The sequence below is a fragment of the Helicoverpa armigera genome, chromosome 3 (genome assembly GCF_030705265.1).
Source record: "Helicoverpa armigera isolate CAAS_96S chromosome 3, ASM3070526v1, whole genome shotgun sequence".
Taxonomy (NCBI): Eukaryota; Metazoa; Arthropoda; class Insecta; order Lepidoptera; family Noctuidae; genus Helicoverpa; species Helicoverpa armigera.
In genome coordinates, this window is record NC_087122.1 from 930,378 (window position 1) to 954,133 (window position 23,756).

The 23,756-nt window shown below is 38.3% G+C and overlaps 2 protein-coding genes across 3 annotated transcripts in view; both read right to left on the reverse strand.

The window, feature by feature from the left end:
• Positions 1 to 2,422: 2,422 nt before the first annotated feature.
• On the reverse strand, positions 2,423 to 5,679 carry LOC135119149 (protein fantom-like). The gene is made up of 7 exons (XM_064042892.1): positions 5,149 to 5,679; positions 4,390 to 4,624; positions 3,567 to 3,728; positions 3,185 to 3,256; positions 3,056 to 3,106; positions 2,870 to 2,954; positions 2,423 to 2,791 (listed from the first exon to the last, which is right to left on the reverse strand). The coding sequence occupies exons 1-7, from the start codon at positions 5,228 to 5,230 to the stop codon at positions 2,423 to 2,425; spliced, it is 1,056 nt and encodes a 351-aa protein (XP_063898962.1). The 5' UTR covers positions 5,231 to 5,679.
• A 393-nt stretch (positions 5,680 to 6,072) lies between these two features.
• Positions 6,073 to 23,756, reverse strand: part of LOC110381844 (uncharacterized MFS-type transporter C09D4.1) — a 58,502-nt gene continuing 40,818 nt past the window's right edge. For both annotated transcript variants that reach the window (XM_021342257.3, XM_021342259.3), the window contains exons 2-7: positions 20,333 to 20,557; positions 11,334 to 11,475; positions 10,072 to 10,271; positions 9,278 to 9,492; positions 8,989 to 9,094; positions 6,073 to 8,859 (exon numbers count right to left, since the gene is read on the reverse strand). In XM_021342257.3, the coding sequence (XP_021197932.1) occupies positions 8,692 to 8,859; positions 8,989 to 9,094; positions 9,278 to 9,492; positions 10,072 to 10,271; positions 11,334 to 11,475; positions 20,333 to 20,557 (1,056 nt within the window). In that variant the 3' untranslated portion in view covers positions 6,073 to 8,691. The remainder of the gene's footprint in view (positions 8,860 to 8,988; positions 9,095 to 9,277; positions 9,493 to 10,071; positions 10,272 to 11,333; positions 11,476 to 20,332; positions 20,558 to 23,756) is intronic.

The window sequence follows — 23,756 nt, forward strand, 5'->3', positions numbered from 1 at the left end:
GTATCTCAGTGTTCCGCTGGAGCAGGTTGTGCAGCTCGTGCTCGCTGGCCTTGCGCTGTGCAGTGACGTGTACTCACCACATCTGGAGTGAGTGTTCCGACACGTGGCCAGTATCTCAGTGTTCCGCTGGAGCAGGTTGTGCAGCTCGTGCTCGCTGGCCTTGCGCTGTGCAGTGACGTGTACTCACCACATCTGGAGTGAGTGTTCCGACACGTGGCCAGTATCTCAGTGTTCCGCTGGAGCAGGTTGTGCAGCTCGTGCTCGCTGGCCTTGCGCTGTGCAGTGACGTGTACTCACCACATCTGGAGTGAGTGTTCCGACACGTGGCCAGTATCTCAGTGTTCCGCTGGAGCAGGTTGTGCAGCTCGTGCTCGCTGGCCTTGCGCTGTGCAGTGACGTGTACTCACCACATCTGGAGTGAGTGTTCCGACACGTGGCCAGTATCTCAGTGTTCCGCTGGAGCAGGTTGTGCAGCTCGTGCTCGCTGGCCTTGCGCTGTGCAGTGACGTGTACTCACCACATCTGAGTGAGTGTTCCGACACGTGGCCAGTATCTCAGTGTTCCGCTGGAGCAGGTTGTGCAGCTCGTGCTCGCTGGCCTTGCGCTGTGCAGTGACGTGTACTCACCACATCTGGAGTGAGTGTTCCGACACGTGGCCAGTATCTCAGTGTTCCGCTGGAGCAGGTTGTGCAGCTCGTGCTCGCTGGCCTTGCGCTGTGCAGTGACGTGTACTCACCACATCTGGAGTGAGTGTTCCGACACGTGGCCAGTATCTCAGTGTTCCGCTGGAGCAGGTTGTGCAGCTCGTGCTCGCTGGCCTTGCGCTGTGCAGTGACGTGTACTCACCACATCTGGAGTGAGTGTTCCGACACGTGGCCAGTATCTCAGTGTTCCGCTGGAGCAGGTTGTGCAGCTCGTGCTCGCTGGCCTTGCGCTGTGCAGTGACGTGTACTCACCACATCTGGAGTGAGTGTTCCGACACGTGGCCAGTATCTCAGTGTTCCGCTGGAGCAGGTTGTGCAGCTCGTGCTCGCTGGCCTTGCGCTGTGCAGTGACGTGTACTCACCACATCTGGAGTGAGTGTTCCGACACGTGGCCAGTATCTCAGTGTTCCGCTGGAGCAGGTTGTGCAGCTCGTGCTCGCTGGCCTTGCGCTGTGCAGTGACGTGTACTCACCACATCTGGAGTGAGTGTTCCGACACGTGGCCAGTATCTCAGTGTTCCGCTGGAGCAGGTTGTGCAGCTCGTGCTCGCTGGCCTTGCGCTGTGCAGTGACGTGTACTCACCACATCTGGAGTGAGTGTTCCGACACGTGGCCAGTATCTCAGTGTTCCGCTGGAGCAGGTTGTGCAGCTCGTGCTCGCTGGCCTTGCGCTGTGCAGTGACGTGTACTCACCACATCTGGAGTGAGTGTTCCGACACGTGGCCAGTATCTCAGTGTTCCGCTGGAGCAGGTTGTGCAGCTCGTGCTCGCTGGCCTTGCGCTGTGCAGTGACGTGTACTCACCACATCTGGAGTGAGTGTTCCGACACGTGGCCAGTATCTCAGTGTTCCGCTGGAGCAGGTTGTGCAGCTCGTGCTCGCTGGCCTTGCGCTGTGCAGTGACGTACTCACCACATCTGGAGTGAGTGTTCCGACACGTGGCCAGTATCTCAGTGTTCCGCTGGAGCAGGTTGTGCAGCTCGTGCTCGCTGGCCTTGCGCTGTGCAGTGACGTGTACTCACCACATCTGGAGTGAGTGTTCCGACACGTGGCCAGTATCTCAGTGTTCCGCTGGAGCAGGTTGTGCAGCTCGTGCTCGCTGGCCTTGCGCTGTGCAGTGACGTGTACTCACCACATCTGGAGTGAGTGTTCCGACACGTGGCCAGTATCTCAGTGTTCCGCTGGAGCAGGTTGTGCAGCTCGTGCTCGCTGGCCTTGCGCTGTGCAGTGACGTGTACTCACCACATCTGGAGTGAGTGTTCCGACACGTGGCCAGTATCTCAGTGTTCCGCTGGAGCAGGTTGTGCAGCTCGTGCTCGCTGGCCTTGCGCTGTGCAGTGACGTGTACTCACCACATCTGGAGTGAGTGTTCCGACACGTGGCCAGTATCTCAGTGTTCCGCTGGAGCAGGTTGTGCAGCTCGTGCTCGCTGGCCTTGCGCTGTGCAGTGACGTGTACTCACCACATCTGGAGTGAGTGTTCCGACACGTGGCCAGTATCTCAGTGTTCCGCTGGAGCAGGTTGTGCAGCTCGTGCTCGCTGGCCTTGCGCTGTGCAGTGACGTGTACTCACCACATCTGGAGTGAGTGTTCCGACACGTGGCCAGTATCTCAGTGTTCCGCTGGAGCAGGTTGTGCAGCTCGTGCTCGCTGGCCTTGCGCTGTGCAGTGACGTGTACTCACCACATCTGGAGTGAGTGTTCCGACACGTGGCCAGTATCTCAGTGTTCCGCTGGAGCAGGTTGTGCAGCTCGTGCTCGCTGGCCTTGCGCTGTGCAGTGACGTGTACTCACCACATCTGGAGTGAGTGTTCCGACACGTGGCCAGTATCTCAGTGTTCCGCTGGAGCAGGTTGTGCAGCTCGTGCTCGCTGGCCTTGCGCTGTGCAGTGACGTGTACTCACCACATCTGGAGTGAGTGTTCCGACACGTGGCCAGTATCTCAGTGTTCCGCTGGAGCAGGTTGTGCAGCTCGTGCTCGCTGGCCTTGCGCTGTGCAGTCACGCGGGTGTTCTCTCGTCTAACGTCACACACTTCGCCCTCCAGTCGAGTGATGCGGGATGCGTACTCCTCGTGCACTGTGAAGAGCTCCTGGAAACAGAACATCCAAAAAAAATATGATTAAAATGTCATGTATTCTGAAAGATATTGAAAAATATTCATCCTCACATCTTGCAAATGGACGATTTTCAGTTTTAACTCTTCCATGAGAGATCTACATTTGTTTTCGTCACATGTTTGGCCTGATGGTTCTCTGAAATATTTGTCAAAATATTTTATATCATAACTTAACACTTAATATAACTTAAAAACTAAACTACTATTTTATACAAATACTGAGTAAGCACAGCTTACTTAATATCATCTTCACTAGTTTCAGTTTGAGCAGCTTTCATGGTTATGGATCTAGAAGTTTATTACATTAATTTATTAGTAAATTAATATTAAAAGCTTATGTAAACTTAGATAATAGCTAAAACAAACCTTTCATCAACCTGAGTGGATGTTGATACCTTGAGTACTGCCGGCTCATTTGCTTTATCCAGACAATTGTGTCTGCAAACACATTTTTAAACTCTTTAGTATCATTAAGTCTTTAAAGTCATTGTTACTAACCCAAAATACTCAAAACAAAATGTCTTCCTACCCTATCGAAAAAGCAGCTACTACAAAAGGAACATCTGCTTTCTGTCATATGACCATAACAATAGAGTTCAATATCGATTGTTCAGTTGTCGACAAATACCTAAAGTAGTTTTCCAAGTACTAAACAATTCCAGAACAACAAAGTTATTTGATAAGATTTGGAAAAAAATAAAAATAGGGATTAAAATTCTAAAGTTACTTATACAAAATGAGTGCTTACTTCTTGGGCGTACAAGTGCCACCGTTGGCTGCGCAGCGCAGACATCGCGACGTGGAAGGTTGAGCGGGCTTCTTGAAGAACTGCTTCGCCGAGCATAGCCGCATGTTCAGCATCTGTATGCGATCTGCCATGCGCTGGTTGGCGCGTTTCAGTTCCGTTATACTGGAAAATTTATAAAACTTTCGCGACTTGTGCATTTGTAAGGATAATTAAAGTCATGCTGGTAGTTTACCTCATTTAATGCGACTTAATTCTCAAAAGGTTTAAACATGCTAACATAGTTGTACATAATTTATTTGTTCAAAAGTTGTTGTAAAAACAATAAATGATAAACACCTTCAAGAAAAGTAATAGCAACTTTGTGCTTCAGTGTGATCAAGAAAACATTGCTGTATGTATTTTTCAATTTAAAAGCAATTGAATGCCATAAGTAAACATAGACAAAATATGCAGTTAACACCACTCACATAATCCTATGGAAAAATAAAAGGCATATAATATGTAATTTTAAAAATAGAATAATAACTGTATGTTCTTTACTTATTCACTTGCAAATATATTTTAAATCTGTATACTTTTTATCTAACAGTCAAAATAATAGAACACACCGAATATAATAAGTTGTATGGAAGTATTTACTATGCTAAAAAAAAATTTATTTAAATCCTAATCTATTCTAATAAATTCTTTCCCCACATAGGTATAATCCCAAACATATTATCATAATTTTTATACTGCATTCTGAAAGTAAATATCAATTTACCAATCTGAATCTAATAACTCTTAAATACATTTTTATTTACTACCAAAAAAGTATACTAACGACTCCTTCTGCTCGTTGATAATAGCCTTGGTGCCAATACAGCAGTCCTTGACCTCTTTATTCTGCAAGTTCTTCTGAGTGGCGTTCATACGCTGGACCTTCGTAGACAGCCCCCGGATCTTGTCCTGCTGCCCATTGATCGTCCGCTTCAGCTCAATGTTGTTCTCCAGGAGAGAGAAATACAAATCTTCCAGTTCCCGCTTACTTAATTTTGATGGACAAATTCTGTATAGTTCTGCGAATATAGTTTTTAGTTTATTTAAAAAAAAATATAGGTATAAGCTGTGGCTTATCCTGTTGTCTGTTATGAATCTTATTAGAAAGTTACTTCAGACTGGTAAAGGTAGAATTCATGATAGAGTACGAGGTCCGTAGAGATGGTGAGGTCAGGTCAAGTTTCCATTAAATAAAATAACTGAATAATAATATAATGTGGTACATGATTCTTAAAATAAAAATCTAATCTTTATTCAGTCATAAGTGAATTATTTCAAAAAAGAACTAGGCAACAAAGTTCTTTCTTGGAATCTTGGAATAGACTTCAGGTGAAGAATGACAAACTTTAGGTCAGTGGGTTGTCTAAGGGTGTTACTATCCTATGCTGCAGAGCAGTATTATAAGTTTGAAACTTTATCATAATGCGGTCGAGTGCAGCGAGTGAATGCCACAGGTAGCGGCCAGGTAACCGCAAATATTTACGTCAGCAACCACTTAGTTTCCTGAAGAAAATGTTATTTGGGGTTCTTGACTGTTTCTTACCTCGGTCCGACCTAACTGAGTGACTCTTGCATAGATTATTCTGGTCATTTCTATCCATTTTTTCCTTACTATAACAACTCATACTGATAACTTGCACTTTACAAAATTACAAACAAAACACAATAATAATTTTGCCTATATTTGAACTTGTTTAACCGAACATCTCAGGTATATTGTGATGTCCACCCACGTTTGTTGCATCGTCACACAAAATATATTTACGCCACATAATTTTAGCCCGATATTAGCATGGATGTTTTATTGTAATTTTACATCGGTGTAAAATTCTTTCGACAGTAAAATGAAAAGACCGCCATAGCAACTCGCAAGAAGGTGTCAACAACATAGCAACTGTCATGTTATTCAACATTTTTTTCTGAAATAGACCTCTAAGAGTGAACAATACAGTTCTCTTTTGTTTGGCAGTTCTGACACGCCATCTACCGAAATATTTGAAAATGATAAAGCCAATTTGTTTGTCTCACAAAATAGTCAAACTCAAAGCTATTGTTCTGAGTAGTCAAATATTTGTTTTATTTCTTTTTTTAACTGTATAGCTATTTGCATATGTCCCAATGGCGTAAAATAGGTTCCTTTAGATTTTTAAAACTCGCTGAAACTTTGAGGTCTACTGCTAATGCTTGATAATACGTAGGTAAATACGTACCAACTTCATCCAAAAGTGTTGGAACCTGGTTATTTTTTGGTTTAGCCATTCTTTAGTGTTCCAAAAATGTGGTGAGAAATTATTAAAACCAATGACGAAATCCTGCTGCTATATAAAGCGAAATCAAAATGCGCCCTGTAGTGCAGCTAGTCTAGTCCGCGCAATTCAAATAAAAAAGTTCTTTTTTTTTCTTCAGTTCCCTCATTGTGACAATAGAGGTTGGATAACTAAGCAATAAGCATAAATAAAATAAATGATCCATCAACAGATTTTATTAAACAATTATTTAACATTTTAACACATTGATTAGGTATCTATTTAAAAAGTAAAACTTAACTAAATCTATTGGAATGACAGTGAAACTTGAAGCATAAGAAGCATAGTGACTGACTACCTACCTATCTTTTCCAAAAATATTTTTATTAGCCTTACAAACATTCGGTTAAATTACGTTGCATGTCTTTAAAAGGGTTCTTTCAAACTGGACGTGCGGCGTGGTACCTAGGTAGGTAACGGACGGTCCAATTAGAAAGATCCCAAAGTTTTTAAACTTTGTACCTAATTGTTGTCACTTTAATAGATAGGTCTCAGATCAAAGAAATGATCAGTTTCACGTACAACTATGTTTCACCTATAATTTGATAAGGTAAGAAGTAGTGGAAGTGGTTGAATATTTAAAAAGGGCTGTAGCTTGGAAAGTACCTAGACAAAAAAATAAACTGAACATTTTTGGTAGAAACAAGTTTTATAGGAACCTTAAGTTTTATTGAAGAGCTTTCTATACCTCATTAATACGCAAAATAAACATCAACTCCTCAACAAAAGCATAGACAAACGAAACAAATTTGCACTTTGTTCTCTAAAGTGTTTCAAAGCGTAGGTACGTAAGCATTTAGCTTTACCTAAGCCTATCGCATGTTTTTTATTAATAACTGACACGACAACCCACCATACTTAGAAGCTTCGCGTATCACTTTAAATAGCTTTTAACTAAAGTAATAACCACACAGGATAGGTAACTTTATCTACTAGGATCTATAAATAAACGTAGCACATCTTAAAGTCTAAAATAATTCATAGGTATAAAAGGATCTTTTACAATAATTACACAATTAATTAAATTAATTAATACTGGGTAACTCACAACATAATCACATTGATATCACGTACCTACAATTACCTACATGTATTGGCACGCAAACATACACATTCTTATTTTAGAAGTACAATGCAAGTAAACTCGTATAAAGTTGAAGGGTGATTCTCAACTGAGGCAGCTTTAGGTACAACATGCCTCAGGTCGTGGCGAGGCATAAATTTTATTAACGTGTAGGATTGCCCTCTATCACATTGTACATACCCAAGTACCTACACTTTCTACTGAAGTATTTTGGCACCTTAAAATATTAGGTAAGTATGTATTTTCCGTTTATTAGATACCAACTTCATCAGCACAATTTCACGAGTTTACTTGCATTTTCAAAACCACATTTTCGTCTATACAATTACTAATTTTAATTTTAACACGAAGAGATTACACAGTATAGGTACCTAAGCAGTAAATAAAACCTTTATAGATCACAATATCAATAGGATTCAAAATCACAAATAAATTATAAAATAATATCTACAGACAGTGCCTCGAGGTATCAAGCTCTGCTTGTCGTAACTGCCAAGAACTCTGCTAATATAAATACGTATACTAATTAAAAATATTTATTTATAATAGTTATAATAACCTACAGTTCTAAATGCATTAAAGATTTATTATCTGACCTTTTAGGCCGAAAGTTTTTAAATATTTCTTTGGGCATAAACTCACTTTGATCGAAATGAGAATGCTATCCTATAAGAATTGTCTGTTGTTTAGGCGCATTGAACCTTAGAGGTGAAATATCATTTGAAGATCTAAATAAGTTTCATTTCATTAATTTCGAAAAATCATAAGTAGTTAACTTATTCACGTAAATTTTTTCAACTGTAACAAATATCTAGGTACTAATTTTTGAGAACCTAGAGCTATTAACTTCTATATTATTATAGCTTATTTATATTACCGTTTGCAAGTATATAATTCCAAATATGTTTTTCCTAACACCAATAAGATGAGATAAATCCTGAACTCATTAATATCCACTATAATACCACACTTACTAATTCCACAAGAAAGTCGCTTCCGTTATTTATTTTACAAAATATAAGTCTTCTAATATCAAAGACTCTTCTAGTTAATTCAAATAGGTATCAATCAGCTACGACAATAACATCATGTATTTAAAATATTTGTCGATAATTTCCATCAAAAATTTTATTTTTCATAAATACTCCATCAAACTACAACATCCATAGATAAGTGAATACATCTCCATTTTATTCTAGTTTGTGGCAAAAACTACCGTATATAGTTACAGTCACACAATTATTGTCGTGATTTCAAAGTTTCTAGCTCTACATTAAAATCTAGAACCTACATCGTTTTGTCCTCGGGTAATGAAGAAGTTCACGAGGCATTGAACTTAGCCTCAAGTTGAGGCACACTTTCACATTCAATGGTTTTATGAATTCGAGACAAATGTGTGCCTCAAAGTTAGTCCAGAAAATATTATCGCCTAGGGCAATGTTTTAATATCTCTATATAATCAATGTTAATTAGATATCAACGTCTGCTTCTCCTAAACTGTAGTCACAGATGGTACTTACACCTACAGATTGCACAACGAAAAATTCAACATCGACCACAGAGAAAAGAAACTGGGAGAATTTTTATCATTTAAAATTTGTTAGCCCGTAATGTCATACTCTTCTACATAATAAAACCTTCTTACAATTGCATTGATTTAAAAATACTTTTAGAACAGAACATGTGGCGTTATAGTCTACTCCTTGGCGTTGTTCTGCGCAGCTTGTCGGCGCAGGTCGGAGCGAATGGCGGCCGTGATGGCCGTGCCGAATGCCAGCAACCCACATAGGGTCAGGTTTGACCAGCGATCTCCTACCGTGCCCAGCATCCACTCGTACAAGAGGGTCGTTACTATGCCGAATATCTGGAAGAACAGACAATGTTTCAATGAAAAGCAGTTCCAAAACTCACTATGGTGTCCCCTTTCCCTACTACATGTACTATATTGAGGTCGACATTTTATATCATCGTGAATATGGTGTTCTTCTCTTACCTGGACTACAGCATTCAAGATTCCTGATGTGGTGCCCTCTGGTTCAGGATACGTGACTTCTGAAGCAAACTCGAATCCGACGGGCAAGTAGCCGGTCATGAAGAACCTGTAAATAAGAGATTGATGCATTTAACTTCCATCGTTATTATTCAAAAGAGAAACTAATGTCCTTTGTAGCCAAGAATATTCTAAATTAAACTGAACCTCTACGTAAAGTTGCTAAAATCTGCGTTGCCAACATGTATCATACATGTCTCAAAACCACACTTAATTTTAATTATGAACTTACCCAAGTAAAATACTGCTCAAATACACGACAGAGATATAGCCGCAATCCAAAGTGAAGGTAAAGATGAGCATGCCCACAACCGAAGCAGCATACACCGAGAGCGTGGTCTCCTTGAAGCGATGCGTCTTGTCGAGGATGAGGCCGCAGACCACGGAGCCTGCCATGCCCGCCACTACGATCACCAGGCCGATGCGACCAGCGTCTATGTTGGCACCCTGGAATGTAGGGGAGAGAAGTAAAGTATTATGAGGCGAAAATAGAAAAGGAGTCTGATGCTGCTTCTGCTTTTTAAACACATTCTGTGACACAGGTTTTCATTGAAATACCTACATCAGACACCAGTCTCTCACACAGGTGGAATCTAGGATACGACAGATTGTTTAATTTTAAGTAGGCATTTTTAAGGCACCAGCTGTGTAGAGAAAATAAACGAATTTATTCAGGTTCTGGTGCTTACGGCATTAGTCGATGTTTAATAACGATGTGAGATAAATATTCCATGTTAATATTGAGTGAAAGTAAAGCCAGATTACAATATGGGCACTGCCACCCAAGGGATTCGTGTGATAGAATAATTTAGCGAGTTTTTGTGAAATTGGGTAATACCGTAAAAGTTATGATTGGTGTGAAAAGTTTGCCGAACAAACCACATCACACGACCTATTCTAATTTAAAATATCGGGGGAATTCAGCAGCATCCATCCTACTTGTGTTTTTATACATCCTATTTTCAACTGTTTTTCTCGCAGAGAGCAGTTAATTACCAGGGACATATAAATAAGTCCAGATCTTACCGGATAATAAGTAAGAATGACTTGGTTGAGCAGGGTAGAGATGGCGTAGAAGGTCCCCACGTTGAGTCCGTACGAGATGAGGAGCAGCACATAGTTGCGGTTGGTGATGAGCTTCTTCAGAGACAGGAGGAAGTTCGAGTCCAGGCTGTTGCCGAGGTCGGCTGCGGCTGAGGGCGGTGACGGGGGCGCGGCTTTGAAGACTGGAATGTAAATAAAAAAATATAGTGGATTGTAAATAAAAATAATCGTTATAAAAAATATCTTACGGATTGTAGCATTCCTGAAGCTTTTTTTGTTTTTGTTCATGACTGATACAATGCATGCATATATAGGCTTTGTGGTATCCATTGCAAACGAACTCAAAGAATGTTCGTTGTCTTGTCAATCAGTCTGTTTTAAATTGGGATTTAAATCAAATCATCCTTACAATTAAATACCTAAAGTGTTATCAAAGGGAAAACCTGCAAATTCACAAAACTAAGGCACCCCAATACTCTCATATGGTTTTCCTCAATCACTTCTTCAACGATGGGGGCTTTTGATTTCGTTTTCCTTATAGCGAAATCTACTTAAGTCTTCTTTGTACAAACAAACCTTTTAATTAAAAGTTACAAAGTCATCGTAGTTAGGGGAATTACACGCATAAGCAGCAGTGCATCAGTTCAGAAGTTATCCGGTGTCAGCTGTAGAAGTTAGCTGAGGAAATTGGTTCAGTTACCGTTATACCGAGTAACCCGTACACACTGCAAACTGTCACCGTTTATGAGTTATAACCAACTTTAAATGGGATCACTTAGTTAGAGTTAAGAACTTTAGACACTTTGATGTTAATGCGGAGTTTGAATATTGAGAGATGAAAAGATAAATGGTAGTGAGCTTCTGTAGTTTTATGAGTTACAACGTCTTGGTTTTAAGTGTTGACTATAGAGCTAAGTAATATAATTAGTTTTGACTTTTTGAGCTGCAAAGAAGACACGGACAGAGATCAGGCTCCGGACAGTAAGTTACATGCTCTCCAAAGCACACGCTGTGTCGACTTTGGATTGCTTTACATAGGTTTCCTTTAAAACACAGGGTAAGGTCAGGCAATCTTTGCGAATTAATAGCCAAGCTAAAGAATCATAAATCCGTCTGCATTGGACGTGACTGATTTGGTTAACATCGATAAGATAATTCAGGATTAAATTAAAATTTACTACTTAACTGCCACTGAAGCCAATTAATTGCTTTTTACATATATTCACCCAACCACGGATACTTACAAAGCAGTATGAAGACAAACAGCACGCTAGTGAAGCCAGCGATGAGGTAGAACATGAGCCGTAGATCAGCCGCTATCTCAGGAATGGTGCCAGATGCACGGACCAGCATCGGAGGCAGCACGAACCCGACAGCAACGCCTAGCTGTGGAAGACATACATAGGAATTAAGTGATAGTAAATTAATATATTTAATTTTGTCTTAGTTGTACCTATAACTTGTGTTCGTCAACCTTCTTAAAATATCTAGTAGCTGGGAGGTTACTATTCTGTCTTATGCGTAAGGAGTGAAACTTCTAGTTAAATTCCAGTATATCCTTTAACATTTTCATGTTCAATTCATTATCTTCCGAGCCTTTTTCAATTATGAAACAAATACAAAAAATGTTGTATTCACAGCAACCGGCCACGTAAATAAACGAGTAGATTTTTCCACGAAATAGGTAGGATTATTCTGTGGTCAGTGAAATACTGAAAAATGTTTGCGAGCTGATCCTCAGTAATTAAAAAAATATTCCCTGGAACTGACGAGAACTAATCCGCTTACCACGATACGTATCCTATGTATGTGTGGGAAGATATAACACGTACTATGGAGCTAGTAACAGATACATAGGTGCTGGGTTTATACCTAGGCATCCATAAATATTTAATCAAAGAAACTGTTTCGCTGGTGAAGCTAAAATAGATATTTGATTTATGAATGAAAACGAACACGTAAAATACGCAGACGTAACTTTCCTGAATATGAGAGCGAAAATTATTAATAGGTACCAAAGTAATTACCTACTTCTCCTAACAGCAGGACGTACGTTTCGATTATGAAATTCCTAAGTAGAATTTATTGTTCAGAAATAGCTGAATATTGTCTACGCCTGAATAAAGCTATAAATGTTTTCTGAATTATTAATATCACAAATATCACTCTTTGCAGCCATATCGTCTTTCACACCACTCAATTTCATATTCATCTTTATAATCAAATCACTTTTTTTTCAAAATTATTTTCATCCAATGATGATATGATCAACAATGAGTTACATAAACAACGTTACTGAACGTCACAAACAAACAAAAGAATCACGGTATAATCTTGTATTTTACCACTAAACTGTCACGCGATATCATTACTGGATTTAACCGTACTTGCACTGTAGGTATTATACAATTTTATTGTAATTAGGTAATCACTCTCTCAAGGTCTTGTTTATGTTTTTACGACTAAATCGTCGTGGTTATCGCGAAAATCTGTCTTTAAATCTTTTCAAATTAACCCATTTTTCTACGTAAATATTTGCATGATTTAGTATCATGATGATTACGTATTATTTTTATCACATAAGATAACATCATTTTATTTCTATTAATCGCAAAGGGAATTAGACTAAAGGAAATAGGTATGTATCATATTTTATATTAGCTGAATATTTTTTACCAACAACATTAGCAATTATTTTTGAAATCCCCTAGATCTGTGGCCACATTTGCCATACAATGCCCAAAATCCGCTAATCAATCTTGATGTAAGTACCTATTGCTGAAGGCAACGATAAGTGATACATGAACATGTTCAGATAGATATCACTTATTTTACCAATGTGTATCAATCAAATGAGGGATTCATTTAAAATACGGAAATAAATCAAGTTTGTCTTCGAAATCCTGGACGATTATAATGGCAAAGAATTTTTAATATCGTCAGTAGCTTGTGGGCCGTTAATCATAGCATGCAGTGTACCTGGACAAAGAGTATTTTGCGTGATTTATGAGCCTTTTTCACGGTTTGTGCACGACGAGATATTGGAAAAAATTCTCTAGATTCGATGGCAATTTTTTCCTGGTTCATTGGACTTTAAAATAGGAGTGGGTCTCAAACATTGAACTCAGTAATGTAGGTAAGCTTCTTATAAGTAAAACAATGGAGATGTGATGAAAAGATGGAGAATGCGAGTAAGTTATCTAATGTTTGCATGTTTTTCCAGTTGTTGATTAAAAATCTATTTGCAGTTTATCTCCTATTCTGGATATTTACAGACAAACACATAAACATTGCAACATAAACTCCCTCATTCATTGGGTGTCGCGTGCGATAAAATGTCTCGTTCAATAAAGCGTCAGTTTGTCGGCCATCCCGGCTGACAGCCTGACATTACTAACAACTGTGGGACCATTTAGGTGCTTTTTTATTTCATATGTGCTGTTGTTAATATTTCACGAACTTCACGGATGGTTTGAATTTTTGTGAACAATGCGATGTATTTAGCATTTTTGATAAATGAAGGTAAATGGGTCTTCAGGACATTCGCCTTGACCGTCACTCTAGCCTACAGCTTTATTATTTAGGTGTGGTGCTATAAGTAATTTAAGTTGCTTCAACTTTATTTAAACATCCTTTCAAAGAGCACGAATCCATTTTGAGGGTTCTACGGAAGTTAAAATTGTTACAAACGAATTCCTGCACAAATTACCTTTTGAAAGGGATTCGCCAACTGACGAAGATTTGACACCTTAAGCGACGCGACAGCTGGATAAGGACAATTTGCCTCGTTGAATACCAAAAGCTGTTTCACATTTCAGTGGTCGACGTTGCAGAATCTACCAGATTTGTTTTCTGTTAAAATGATTGTCTTCGTCTGCCTGTTTCGTGTAGATAAGCCATATTTTGAATTCGTACAGGTCTTGTCAGAAATGATACAACACATTTTATTTATTTTGCTTCGTTTTAAAAAAGCGCAGCGTAGGACGTCCACCAACAAGGTGGACAGACGACCTTATAAAGGTCGCCGGAAGACGCTGGATGCAGGTCGCCTCCAACAGGCATCTGTGGAGATCTAAGGGGGAAGCCTATGTTCAGCAGTGGACGTCCTATGGCTGAGATGATGATGATGATGATGATGAAAAAAATCTGCCAAAAGAATCAGAGGCATTCAAATCGCTTTTGAATACTATTCCAAACGGATTCGGTAACGCAAAGCCTTTACCAAACCGTGCAGAATGAAAGTTGTATAGCACTTTTGTGTGTATCCTTAAAATTGCTAGTATTGGAAATGGGAAAAGTCGAAATGGTTTTGGTATAACTGTTGCGACTATGTTTGCGTTTAGTTCCTTTCGCCAGAAATATGGGATTGGTGAAACGTCAGTGCAAGGGGTTGACTTACAAACAGGTCTGGCAGGTTGACTTAATTTTATCTATAATCCATTTAATGAATTTTTGCTCAAAATTGACCAATTTGATAAGCCTTTAGACCAAATAGCCTCAGTCATCCACTTCCAGCAACAGCCCAATGAATCAAACAAATAAAACCCGCATTACATAACAGAAACACCTAACACACAACTGCAGTTACATTCAATTTGATCAATGATACAAATCGCGCCCCCTCATGGGCAAATTGGATGATCGCTTCCGAGCGCAATCACTAGTAGTGGAACACCAGTGGGTCACGTGGACTGTCAGGAAGGTTATCACTGATACAGATGTACGGATTCATCAAACAGCTGACGTGTCAAGTGGGTAGCTAAGTGCATTGTATAGGTGCTCTGATTTATTCAATGTCGATGCTCGATGTAGTCCTGAGACTGAGAGGGAGGAAGATGGAAATGTACAGTTAGGCTTATTTGTGGTGACTTAGACAATTGGCTCGAAATAGAAGTAGGGAGAGGACTGTCGTTGGATAGTTTCGTGGGTAGGTATGTGAGACGAATTCAGTCGTCTTGCTTAAGACTGTCAGTTGATTGGCTTTTACTCCATCACCTTATTTGATAAGAACGATTGAAGCATAGCTGTGAATGAGTTTTTAAAAGTGTCAGTCTTTCAGCGTAACTTTGAACCCTATAGATAGCGGGATCCAATTCTAGCTCTTTCTAATTGCCACTTTACTCGCAGAGTGCCCTATCGTGCATACACAGAGATCTACAGATCTACTATGCCTACACATTTCATCCATATTAGGTCTTTCGAGGGAGTGTTAATGACTGTATATGCTCGCTTGCAATATCAGTCTTATCCAAAACTGTATTTAAATAAATCAAAAGGATGCAACTTCCCAAAACGGGTCTTGCATATTTCGAAAACCGCAAAAGAGGTACAACAAGTTTTGGTAAGAGGGTCACGGCTCGTAGGAGGAAAATATTTACGAAAACAAGCCAAGACGTTGGGTTTTCAACCTCAATGACGAAAAGGCTGACGTAGGAGCCAATTTGTTCGAAAATGGCGTGAAGATTATTCCATTATAGAAATTGGATATGTCGTGAATTTTGATACAGGTGCCAGAATCATAACAAGACATTATGTGTGGTTGGAATTTGTTGATTGTTTTTTTTCATCATGAATACGTATAGTCTCAGCAATATTGAAGCACACTGGCAAATGCATTTATACACAAGTCCACAACTCATATCCAGTTAAAAATTTGTCACATTACGTGATCAAAATAATAACTAGGTACCAATAATTGATATATAATCCGTGAAATAGCAACTGTGTGAATTTCGACTGAAAATTAAAATGTTAAGGTTGTGATGTTGATGCGTTTTTTCAATTGCCTTGCCGTTATGCTAATTTAATTTATGTAAGAAAAGCCATTTCTGTATTATTGCGATATGCTTTATTTAGACATAAGGCTATTAGCATAGATACTGTTTAAGGCAAAACTTGGCCGGCAATACACGGACCGCTTGAAGCAGTCAGGGGCGACAGCTTCAAGCTGCAACCGCCCGAATCAGTTGCAACTGCTCAAGCGGTTCGTGTATGTGCGTCCATAGAACTCTGCAGTTCACTGTGCAGTCGACAGCTTGGAGCTGTCGCCCCTGACTGCTTCAAGCGGTCCGTGTATTGCCGGTCCTTATGCAAATTAGGAGGTCAACGTTGCAGTTCATACATACTTAGTCAGCATAATCTTACAAACAGTGATCCGACAAATCAAACATCTGTACCACCTATATACGTAACAATGTGCATAAGTACTTTATGTAGACCGGACTACCTACTTTACCTAAGTTGATTCCAAATGCTTAAGCAAATCTTGGAAATACGAATTGCTGAAAACCTACCTTGGACTCTTGGAATAAAAAGGATGGAATTTAAAACCACGAATTGAATTTTCTGACAGTACCTATGAGATAAGGGGACCCTAAAATGTACGAAAGTAAAAAAAATATCTTCAAAATTCCTTATCGTAAAGCATAACATTTTGCAGTTCTCTTTTACAGAGCAATATAAATTACGCGGGTCGTTTCTTTAATTTCAAATTGAGTATATAATAAGCCGCTATGGAGTCCCTTTTACTGGTAAAATATTTTTCGCTCTTATCAAGCACGGGACAGGCAAAGGCGCAAAGTACCCATCATGTTTAATGAGAATCACACTTATTCACTTGACTTAAGGTTATAATTTGATTGTTTGTTTTTTATGGAGGTCGGCCAGGGTTTTAGACCTTGTGGTGTATTATTTCTATTGAGATTTCCGTCTTCTTTATTAGGACTATGGGAAGGAAGATAGGCTCAAGCGCTTGGTAGCTATGATGTCACACCACTAAATAGACGCATATCGAAGCGTGGTCGAATTAGGAAATAATAAAATACTTTCCACCATCTTGAAAGGCCATACAGGTAGGATAAAATTATCATAAAAGTCCTTTGGAACAGATTACCATTAATATATGCAATTTTGTCACAAAAACCTGTTCTCATGGCATAAGCACTGTTTTCACGATTTTCCTCATCGATGAAATTTATCCAATAAAATCTTGCGCAAGTAATAATTTTATTCAAAGCTTTCGTTAAAACTTCTTCGTCCTCAAAATATCGTCGTTTTATTTTTTTGGCGTCGTTGAATATTAAACAAGGACTGGATTTGGGCGACGATTAAATTCTATATTTTTGACTACTGCCGATTCTCCCTTAGGTACTCAAGTGGTACTTAAATAGCATAAAAAATAATAAGTAGCATAATTATTTGATGAGAACCAAGCTCCGCGCTGCTATCTATTTGTTAGAGACTCAAGCACCGCAGTTTATGTATGTACCTATTTATTTATAACTGTAATCGGTGTAACAACTGAAAGCGTTACATTAGCCATAAATATGAAAATGAGAGATCTCTTAGCATTATCTAAAGTCTTTTATCCGCTATTCAACATTGGCACGTGTAAAACCTAGAAAATTAAGTATCCTGATAAGAGTTTTATCAAATTACCACGCATTATATTGCACTTAAATAAAACGATTCGTTGCCTCGTTGAAATTGTAATTATTCTTATGTAAGTACCTAATGTAAATTCTAATAAGCACTGCTTCGTAATCTTTATCGCCTTGATTAAAATCGTAAAGACCTTATTAAATTTTGCATCATAAGCGTTTATTTACAGGTCACCCTTTCTCGTCTAGTTTATTTTTTCAAGAGATTTAATAATAATGAATGAAATCAATTTCTTACGTTGCACCATTTAACTATAACGATAACCGAAGTTTCAGTTGTAAAATCGGCAATTTCACCGATGGGTGACGCCGAAATATTATAGGCTTAATTTCGTTATCGCTATAAATCGTGCAAGTCACTCACCTTTGATAATTTTACACACATTTATTCACAAAAAAATATTAGATTTAGCCTCGAGATAATTATAAGGGAAAGATAAAAGATAAGTCTTTGTCCTCAAAGGACTCTTCTGCGTCCATTATCGAATGATTAGCCGACATTGAACCACTTTAGCGAAATCAAGTATTCTTAGCTATGCAGCTAGTTTCAACAACTACGATTATTGATCATACTGGAATATTACTGGTAATAAGGCATTAAGTATGTTAATTGCAAAATTACTAATTCATGATATTGTTTCAATATAAATTTTCCTGTTCATAAATGTCTTTCTTAACAAAACAAGGTAAGCAATTAATTTAATAATTTTATCATTATTTTCATTGGGATGTTAAAAACCTGCTTTAATTCAAATAATTCGGTTGTTTTCCTTCTTTGTCTAATTGCAGTGTATTTTCACCTTCACTTCGTTATCATACAATACTTATTCAAAGATAGATTGCCGGCGTTTATGTACTCAAATACTTGAAATCTCAAGTAGAAAACCTCTTCAGAAAAGGACTGTTTGTCCCATCTTACCACAGCAGCACCTAACGTATATTTGTATTGGTATTATCCAGTATTACGGTGACCCACGTTTTCACATATTCGTGACTATCATCCCTGAGTGCATCATTGTTACCATCCTTACTCAGTTTCCGACCTCTAACAATAGCGTGATCTACATATACATAGGTACTAGCAGCAAAGAATCCTAGGGAACTGAAATATCAAATTTTTTAAATAAATTATATGTAGGTATGGACAAACATACAACAAAACCAAATCATTCTGCAATCAAACTATTTAAACAAACATACATACATAGTTTATAGGTACGTTTATCCCAGAGTAGCTACACTAAGTTAGCAGAAATCTCTCATCGTATATTTCACGGACCAATAGTTGAGAGGACCAATCGTATCTATTGGTATGAAGTATTATTCCCTGGCTCGGATATCATGGGTGCGTGCGTTTGCCTTCAAATCCCATCGAGGAAAGGTTCAGGATTACGGAGTTACGGAACTATCCGACCAAACGAATCAGATATGCGTATTAGATTCTGTTTATTCAGTTTCGTAAGGGTGAAAAAATCTAATAAATGGGTATGGGTATGTTCGGCAGTAGAACATGTCGTATTGCTGAAAGAGTTGTTTGCTTGGACACGCTAATCTTAGGAACTCGTTAGTTAGAAAGTTCGTTAGAAAGTTCGATTTGAAAAATTACCTCACTGTAAAAAGCCCCTTTATTGAGGAAGGCTATACTTAAGCACAAACATTTTATCTTGGGGCCCGGAGATTTTTTTACTGGACGCGGGTTTAACCGCTAGGAATCTAGTAATAGGATAAAAGAAGTAGAAGAATGAATATATTGAACAGAATTTTGTAATTGTAATGACAAACAGGCTGACGAAATAAAATTTATAGCATCAGGAAGGATAACATAAGGAAAGTACCTATTGCTAAAGAATGATATTAGTGAAGGTTTTCCTCTGCGGTTATCAAACGCAGGTTAGTAATGCAACTAATGACAGTAATTATGAGGTATGATGACGTAGAACTTACTAAACAATAGGCAATAGGTACGTCATTAAGAGACACGTTACTGTAGTCATTGCATGAAACGTCTGCGTGAATCATATTGAGAATTATGATGGATATCCTTCATTGTTTAACATTTTATTGCAAACTAATTTCCATTACTTAGCGATTTGCCTAGCGTCCTTTAGAATCTATACTGCACCACCCGGATAAAAAGTAGGCTTTCTGTATAACGGTCATGGTCTATTTAACACTAAAAATTAGTGCGTTCAAGTAAACATTTACCAACACATTAACGCTTATTTCCACAATTATTCCAAGCACCACGTAGATAGCCAGCCACGCCCTAATTAAATCCTTATCCTGTGATATGTCTACTTATATATTTTTTTTCTAACGTAATAAGGGTTATCAATAAATCTATGGTGCCAGCTTGAAATGACAGCTATTGAACATGGGGAGCAAAAGTTTGCGATACCAACTCCATGCTCAACGGGCAATCAACGACTTTTTGTACTCCCGCGGTAAAAAAGATGCGAGTTTTGGTAACACGTCATAATTTAGATTTATTTATTGTTTTGGGACTGGAATTTTAAATGTTTTGGGTTTGTTTGTTTGGAACACGGTGATAAATGGGACGATCAAAATTACAAACAAATACTCTTCATGTATGTTCTATCGACTTTGATCCCGAAGTGATTTATCGAGATTGCAATGTAATCAGGCTATCTGTATCAGATTTAAAGACTGCTTACTACTACAATGACCATGCTGGCTGTCGTATTGAATAAAAATCACTAGCCATTCAAGAAAACAACACTGTAGACGCAGACTCTCTAACATTCGCAACTCTTTGCATAAGCATATTGTAGGATTAAACATACCTGATTTCCAAACACGCCAATACTGCAAGCTGAGGACACCTGATCAGCTCCGAACCACACAGCTGCCAGCCTCGGAGGCACGTTGAGTATGAAGACCTGGGACACAGCTACCACGGTCTGGCCGGTGAAGCCCAGCCAGAACATATCCTGGGGTACTGAGAACACCTTCAGCCATGCTCCTAGGCAGGTCCCGAAGGAGCCAATGATGGTGGTCACGCGCAGATTCTGGAAAGAAGAGACAGGGTTTAGTATAAAATTGAAGTAATGTATGGAGTTAATTGTGGAACAGTCATTTTCTTGTCGTTGTTGAGAGAATTAATATGAAACATGAAAGGGGTGTTGTTTGAGAGCACGAAGAGAAATGCAAAATCTAAGTGCTCGGCTTTTGTATGTTCATAATTTGGACGTATTCATTTCCCATTGATAATTACCGTGTGAAATAACATTAATACGTAGATTATTAAACAGTTTACATAAAGAAGGCAACAAACTCACGCAGTGCTTAAATACAACACATCCAAATAAGCGATGAATGGTTAACGCATTGTATCATTACACGTAAGAAATATCGCACCTTTGGTGGAATTTACCAACGATTGATGCTAACCAATACAATTCATCATACATTTATGAGGTCGATATTAAAAATTGGATTTTCTTAAAAAGCGTATCAAAATAACATTAGCAAAAAATCTTCATCAAATTACAAAAATCTTCACAACAGCTGCCTCCAAATTAATTTCAAATTGGACTGTAATATCAGCACCATGCGAATAAAACAAAGGAAGAGAGAATATTCCAGAAAAAATAACAATATACACTAACATCTCATTAGCGTGAGAGTCTGTCGACATCCCGCGGGGATCATGTACCTACTTGGCAAATGTAGGTACAGTCAGATAATTTTATTCGGGACAGCAAGATTTTTTTTGCATATGACTGTATTAAAGAGCCACTGTCGTTAGAATCAAGAAGATAAGTCAAATATAAGGATATTTAAATGCAGAAGTGTATGTATTTCTATCGAAACAATACAAGTAATACAACTACTGAACCTAACAGTATCTTTATTAAGATGAAGTATTTTTAGGAAACACAGTGCACTATGTATCTATAGGATTTCTTCTATCTAGATTTGTAAAGAAAACCAGTGCGTATTTCTATCAAAACTAATCTAATGTTTACACAGGATTAGCCTCATTTCAACCTAGATAAAATACCAAACTGGTTAACAGTCGCACGTTCGCGAATTTAATTACGCAACTCAATAACATTGGAAACAGCATACCGTCGCAATAAGACAAGCCTGTGGATCTTTAAACACTGATTAATTAATCGAACTGTCGCTAAACGGCTTTGGCAACTTGTATTTAATCTTGGAAACAATGAAAATGAGGATAAGGACCAATCATTAATTGGAAAACCTTAATTATCGTTATTGTTGACAGTTCAAAAGAAATGTTTGAATGGGCTCATTGAATACTGTGACTTTGAGTTAGAGAGAGATTAGCAGTAGGATAACATCAAAGGATCATAAATAAGAACTGTAGTAATGAAGTTCTAAAGATGGTTGGTGGATCTTGATAGATTAACTCATGAAACGAAAATAAAATACATGGTCAATATTCTTTATACGGAAAAATAATTTAAATTAAGACACTCAAATTGTCATTTTAAAAACGAGGTAACTCAAATTAAGGCATGTCTGCCTACAAGCAGATCACAAAAAACTTCAAAAGGCCGCCCGTGCGAAATAACATGTGTGTGTTTTTGTAGTAGGATCAAAATTGTTTTCGAAATAACTGGTTTTCGCAGGTAAATGTAAGAATACCTATTAAGGCTCGAGCAGACCGGATGCGTATGCGTAACCACGCGCGTAGTCACGCGCGTAGTTACGGCGTAACCATGAGTTGTAATGTATGGAAATGTATGAGACAGGCCACCGCTTGCGTAACGTAGACACGCGCGTCGTTACGCAAGCGGTGTGTCTATCACATTTCCATCAACTCATGGTTACGCTACGCGTGACTACTGCGCATACGCATCCGGTCTGCTCGAGCCTTTATAGTAAGATTGCGTATGATAGACATTTATGTTCGGTTATTATTTATTTACGAATTAGAATGTTTCAAGTATCTGAGACGACGTCAGGCAGAGAATCTATGGAAGAAAAAGACAGGTCGTTGCAGACCACAAATGAGAAATTGGGATACTAAAGGACTTAAAAGTAACATCTAGGTACCACGTTACTTTTAGTCAGTAAGAATCTGACATTCTCTTACGTCACACCTTCAGCGGGATTTTCTCACTCATTTTATGATTTCCCACAAAAATCGCAGAGAAATGACAAGTGTCCTCATTACGTATACTTAAGCGTTATTTTTCTGTGACAAATGATAGTTATTTTAAATCTTTGACGTAACTGTTAACGAGTTATGACCAGAATATTAACTTGCAATTTATTGTATGATGTGTTATTATGACAACATCGATATGTGCCATTGTTTCAGCCACTGTTTAATTGTATTACGAGTGTTGTTTATCAACAGAGTGAATGGCAGGAAAACTCATCGAAAAGCACCGTCCATTCATCATTTATTGATGACAATACATAATACAATGTATATGTCCGAATTCTGTAAGTTGTTATTTATTGATGACGTGAAACGTTTAAAAATAAAACTTCTGAGGGCTGAAAAATTATACAAAATGCTTTATAATTATATTTTCTTAATTTTGAACCTGAATAACGATCTTCCTATGGCATGTAACCTTTCAACGATAAATGGGCTATCACATTTTTTTTTGTCCTGAAATAAGCGTGTTCAAACAAAAAACGTACAGACCCAGTTTATATTAGTTCAGATAAAATGAAATCACATCTGACACGTTTCAAATTATTACAGAATCATGTAAGTAACACGCAAAAATGCAAATAAGACATCATGACTTCACAACTCGCTAAAATATTCAGTATTTGCTGATCCACTTTGTGAGAGTGACAAATAAATTAGTACATTTAGCTCAAGCCTTAAAATACATCATTTACACACACACATAATCCTATATCAGGGAAGTGACGATTGTTAAATAAAAATATTAACAGTTATGAAAATAGGATCTCCTAATACGGCTTAGTCTTATAATAAAAGTGATATAAATTCACGGCACGTTTATTTTTTATGTTGTATAATGTACCTAATACAGTGATTTGTAGTCTGCAAATATTTACTCTAGATTTTTACGTTACATCATTATTTTTTATGTTTTTAATCTTACGGTTATTGTTGTGTATTCGTAACGCGAATTAACCCTGTTTGATAAAATAAATCCTTTTATATGGATAAAACAGTTGTCTCAAAATTGTGGATAGATAATGTCTTTCTGTATGCATTGACGGTTCAAATTACCTTAATAACATTAA

Excerpts from the sequence above, each read along its gene's own strand:
- LOC135119149 (XM_064042892.1), bottom strand. The coding sequence starts at position 5,230 with ATGAGTTGTTATAGTAAGGAAAAAATGGATAGAAATGACCAGAATAAT. Across the intron at positions 3,729-4,389 it reads ATCAACGAGCAGAAGGAGTC|TATAACGGAACTGAAACGCG; the intron begins GTTAGTATACTT and ends TAAATTTTCCAG. Across the intron at positions 3,107-3,184 it reads TCCACTCAGGTTGATGAAAG|ATCCATAACCATGAAAGCTG; the intron begins GTTTGTTTTAGC and ends ATAAACTTCTAG.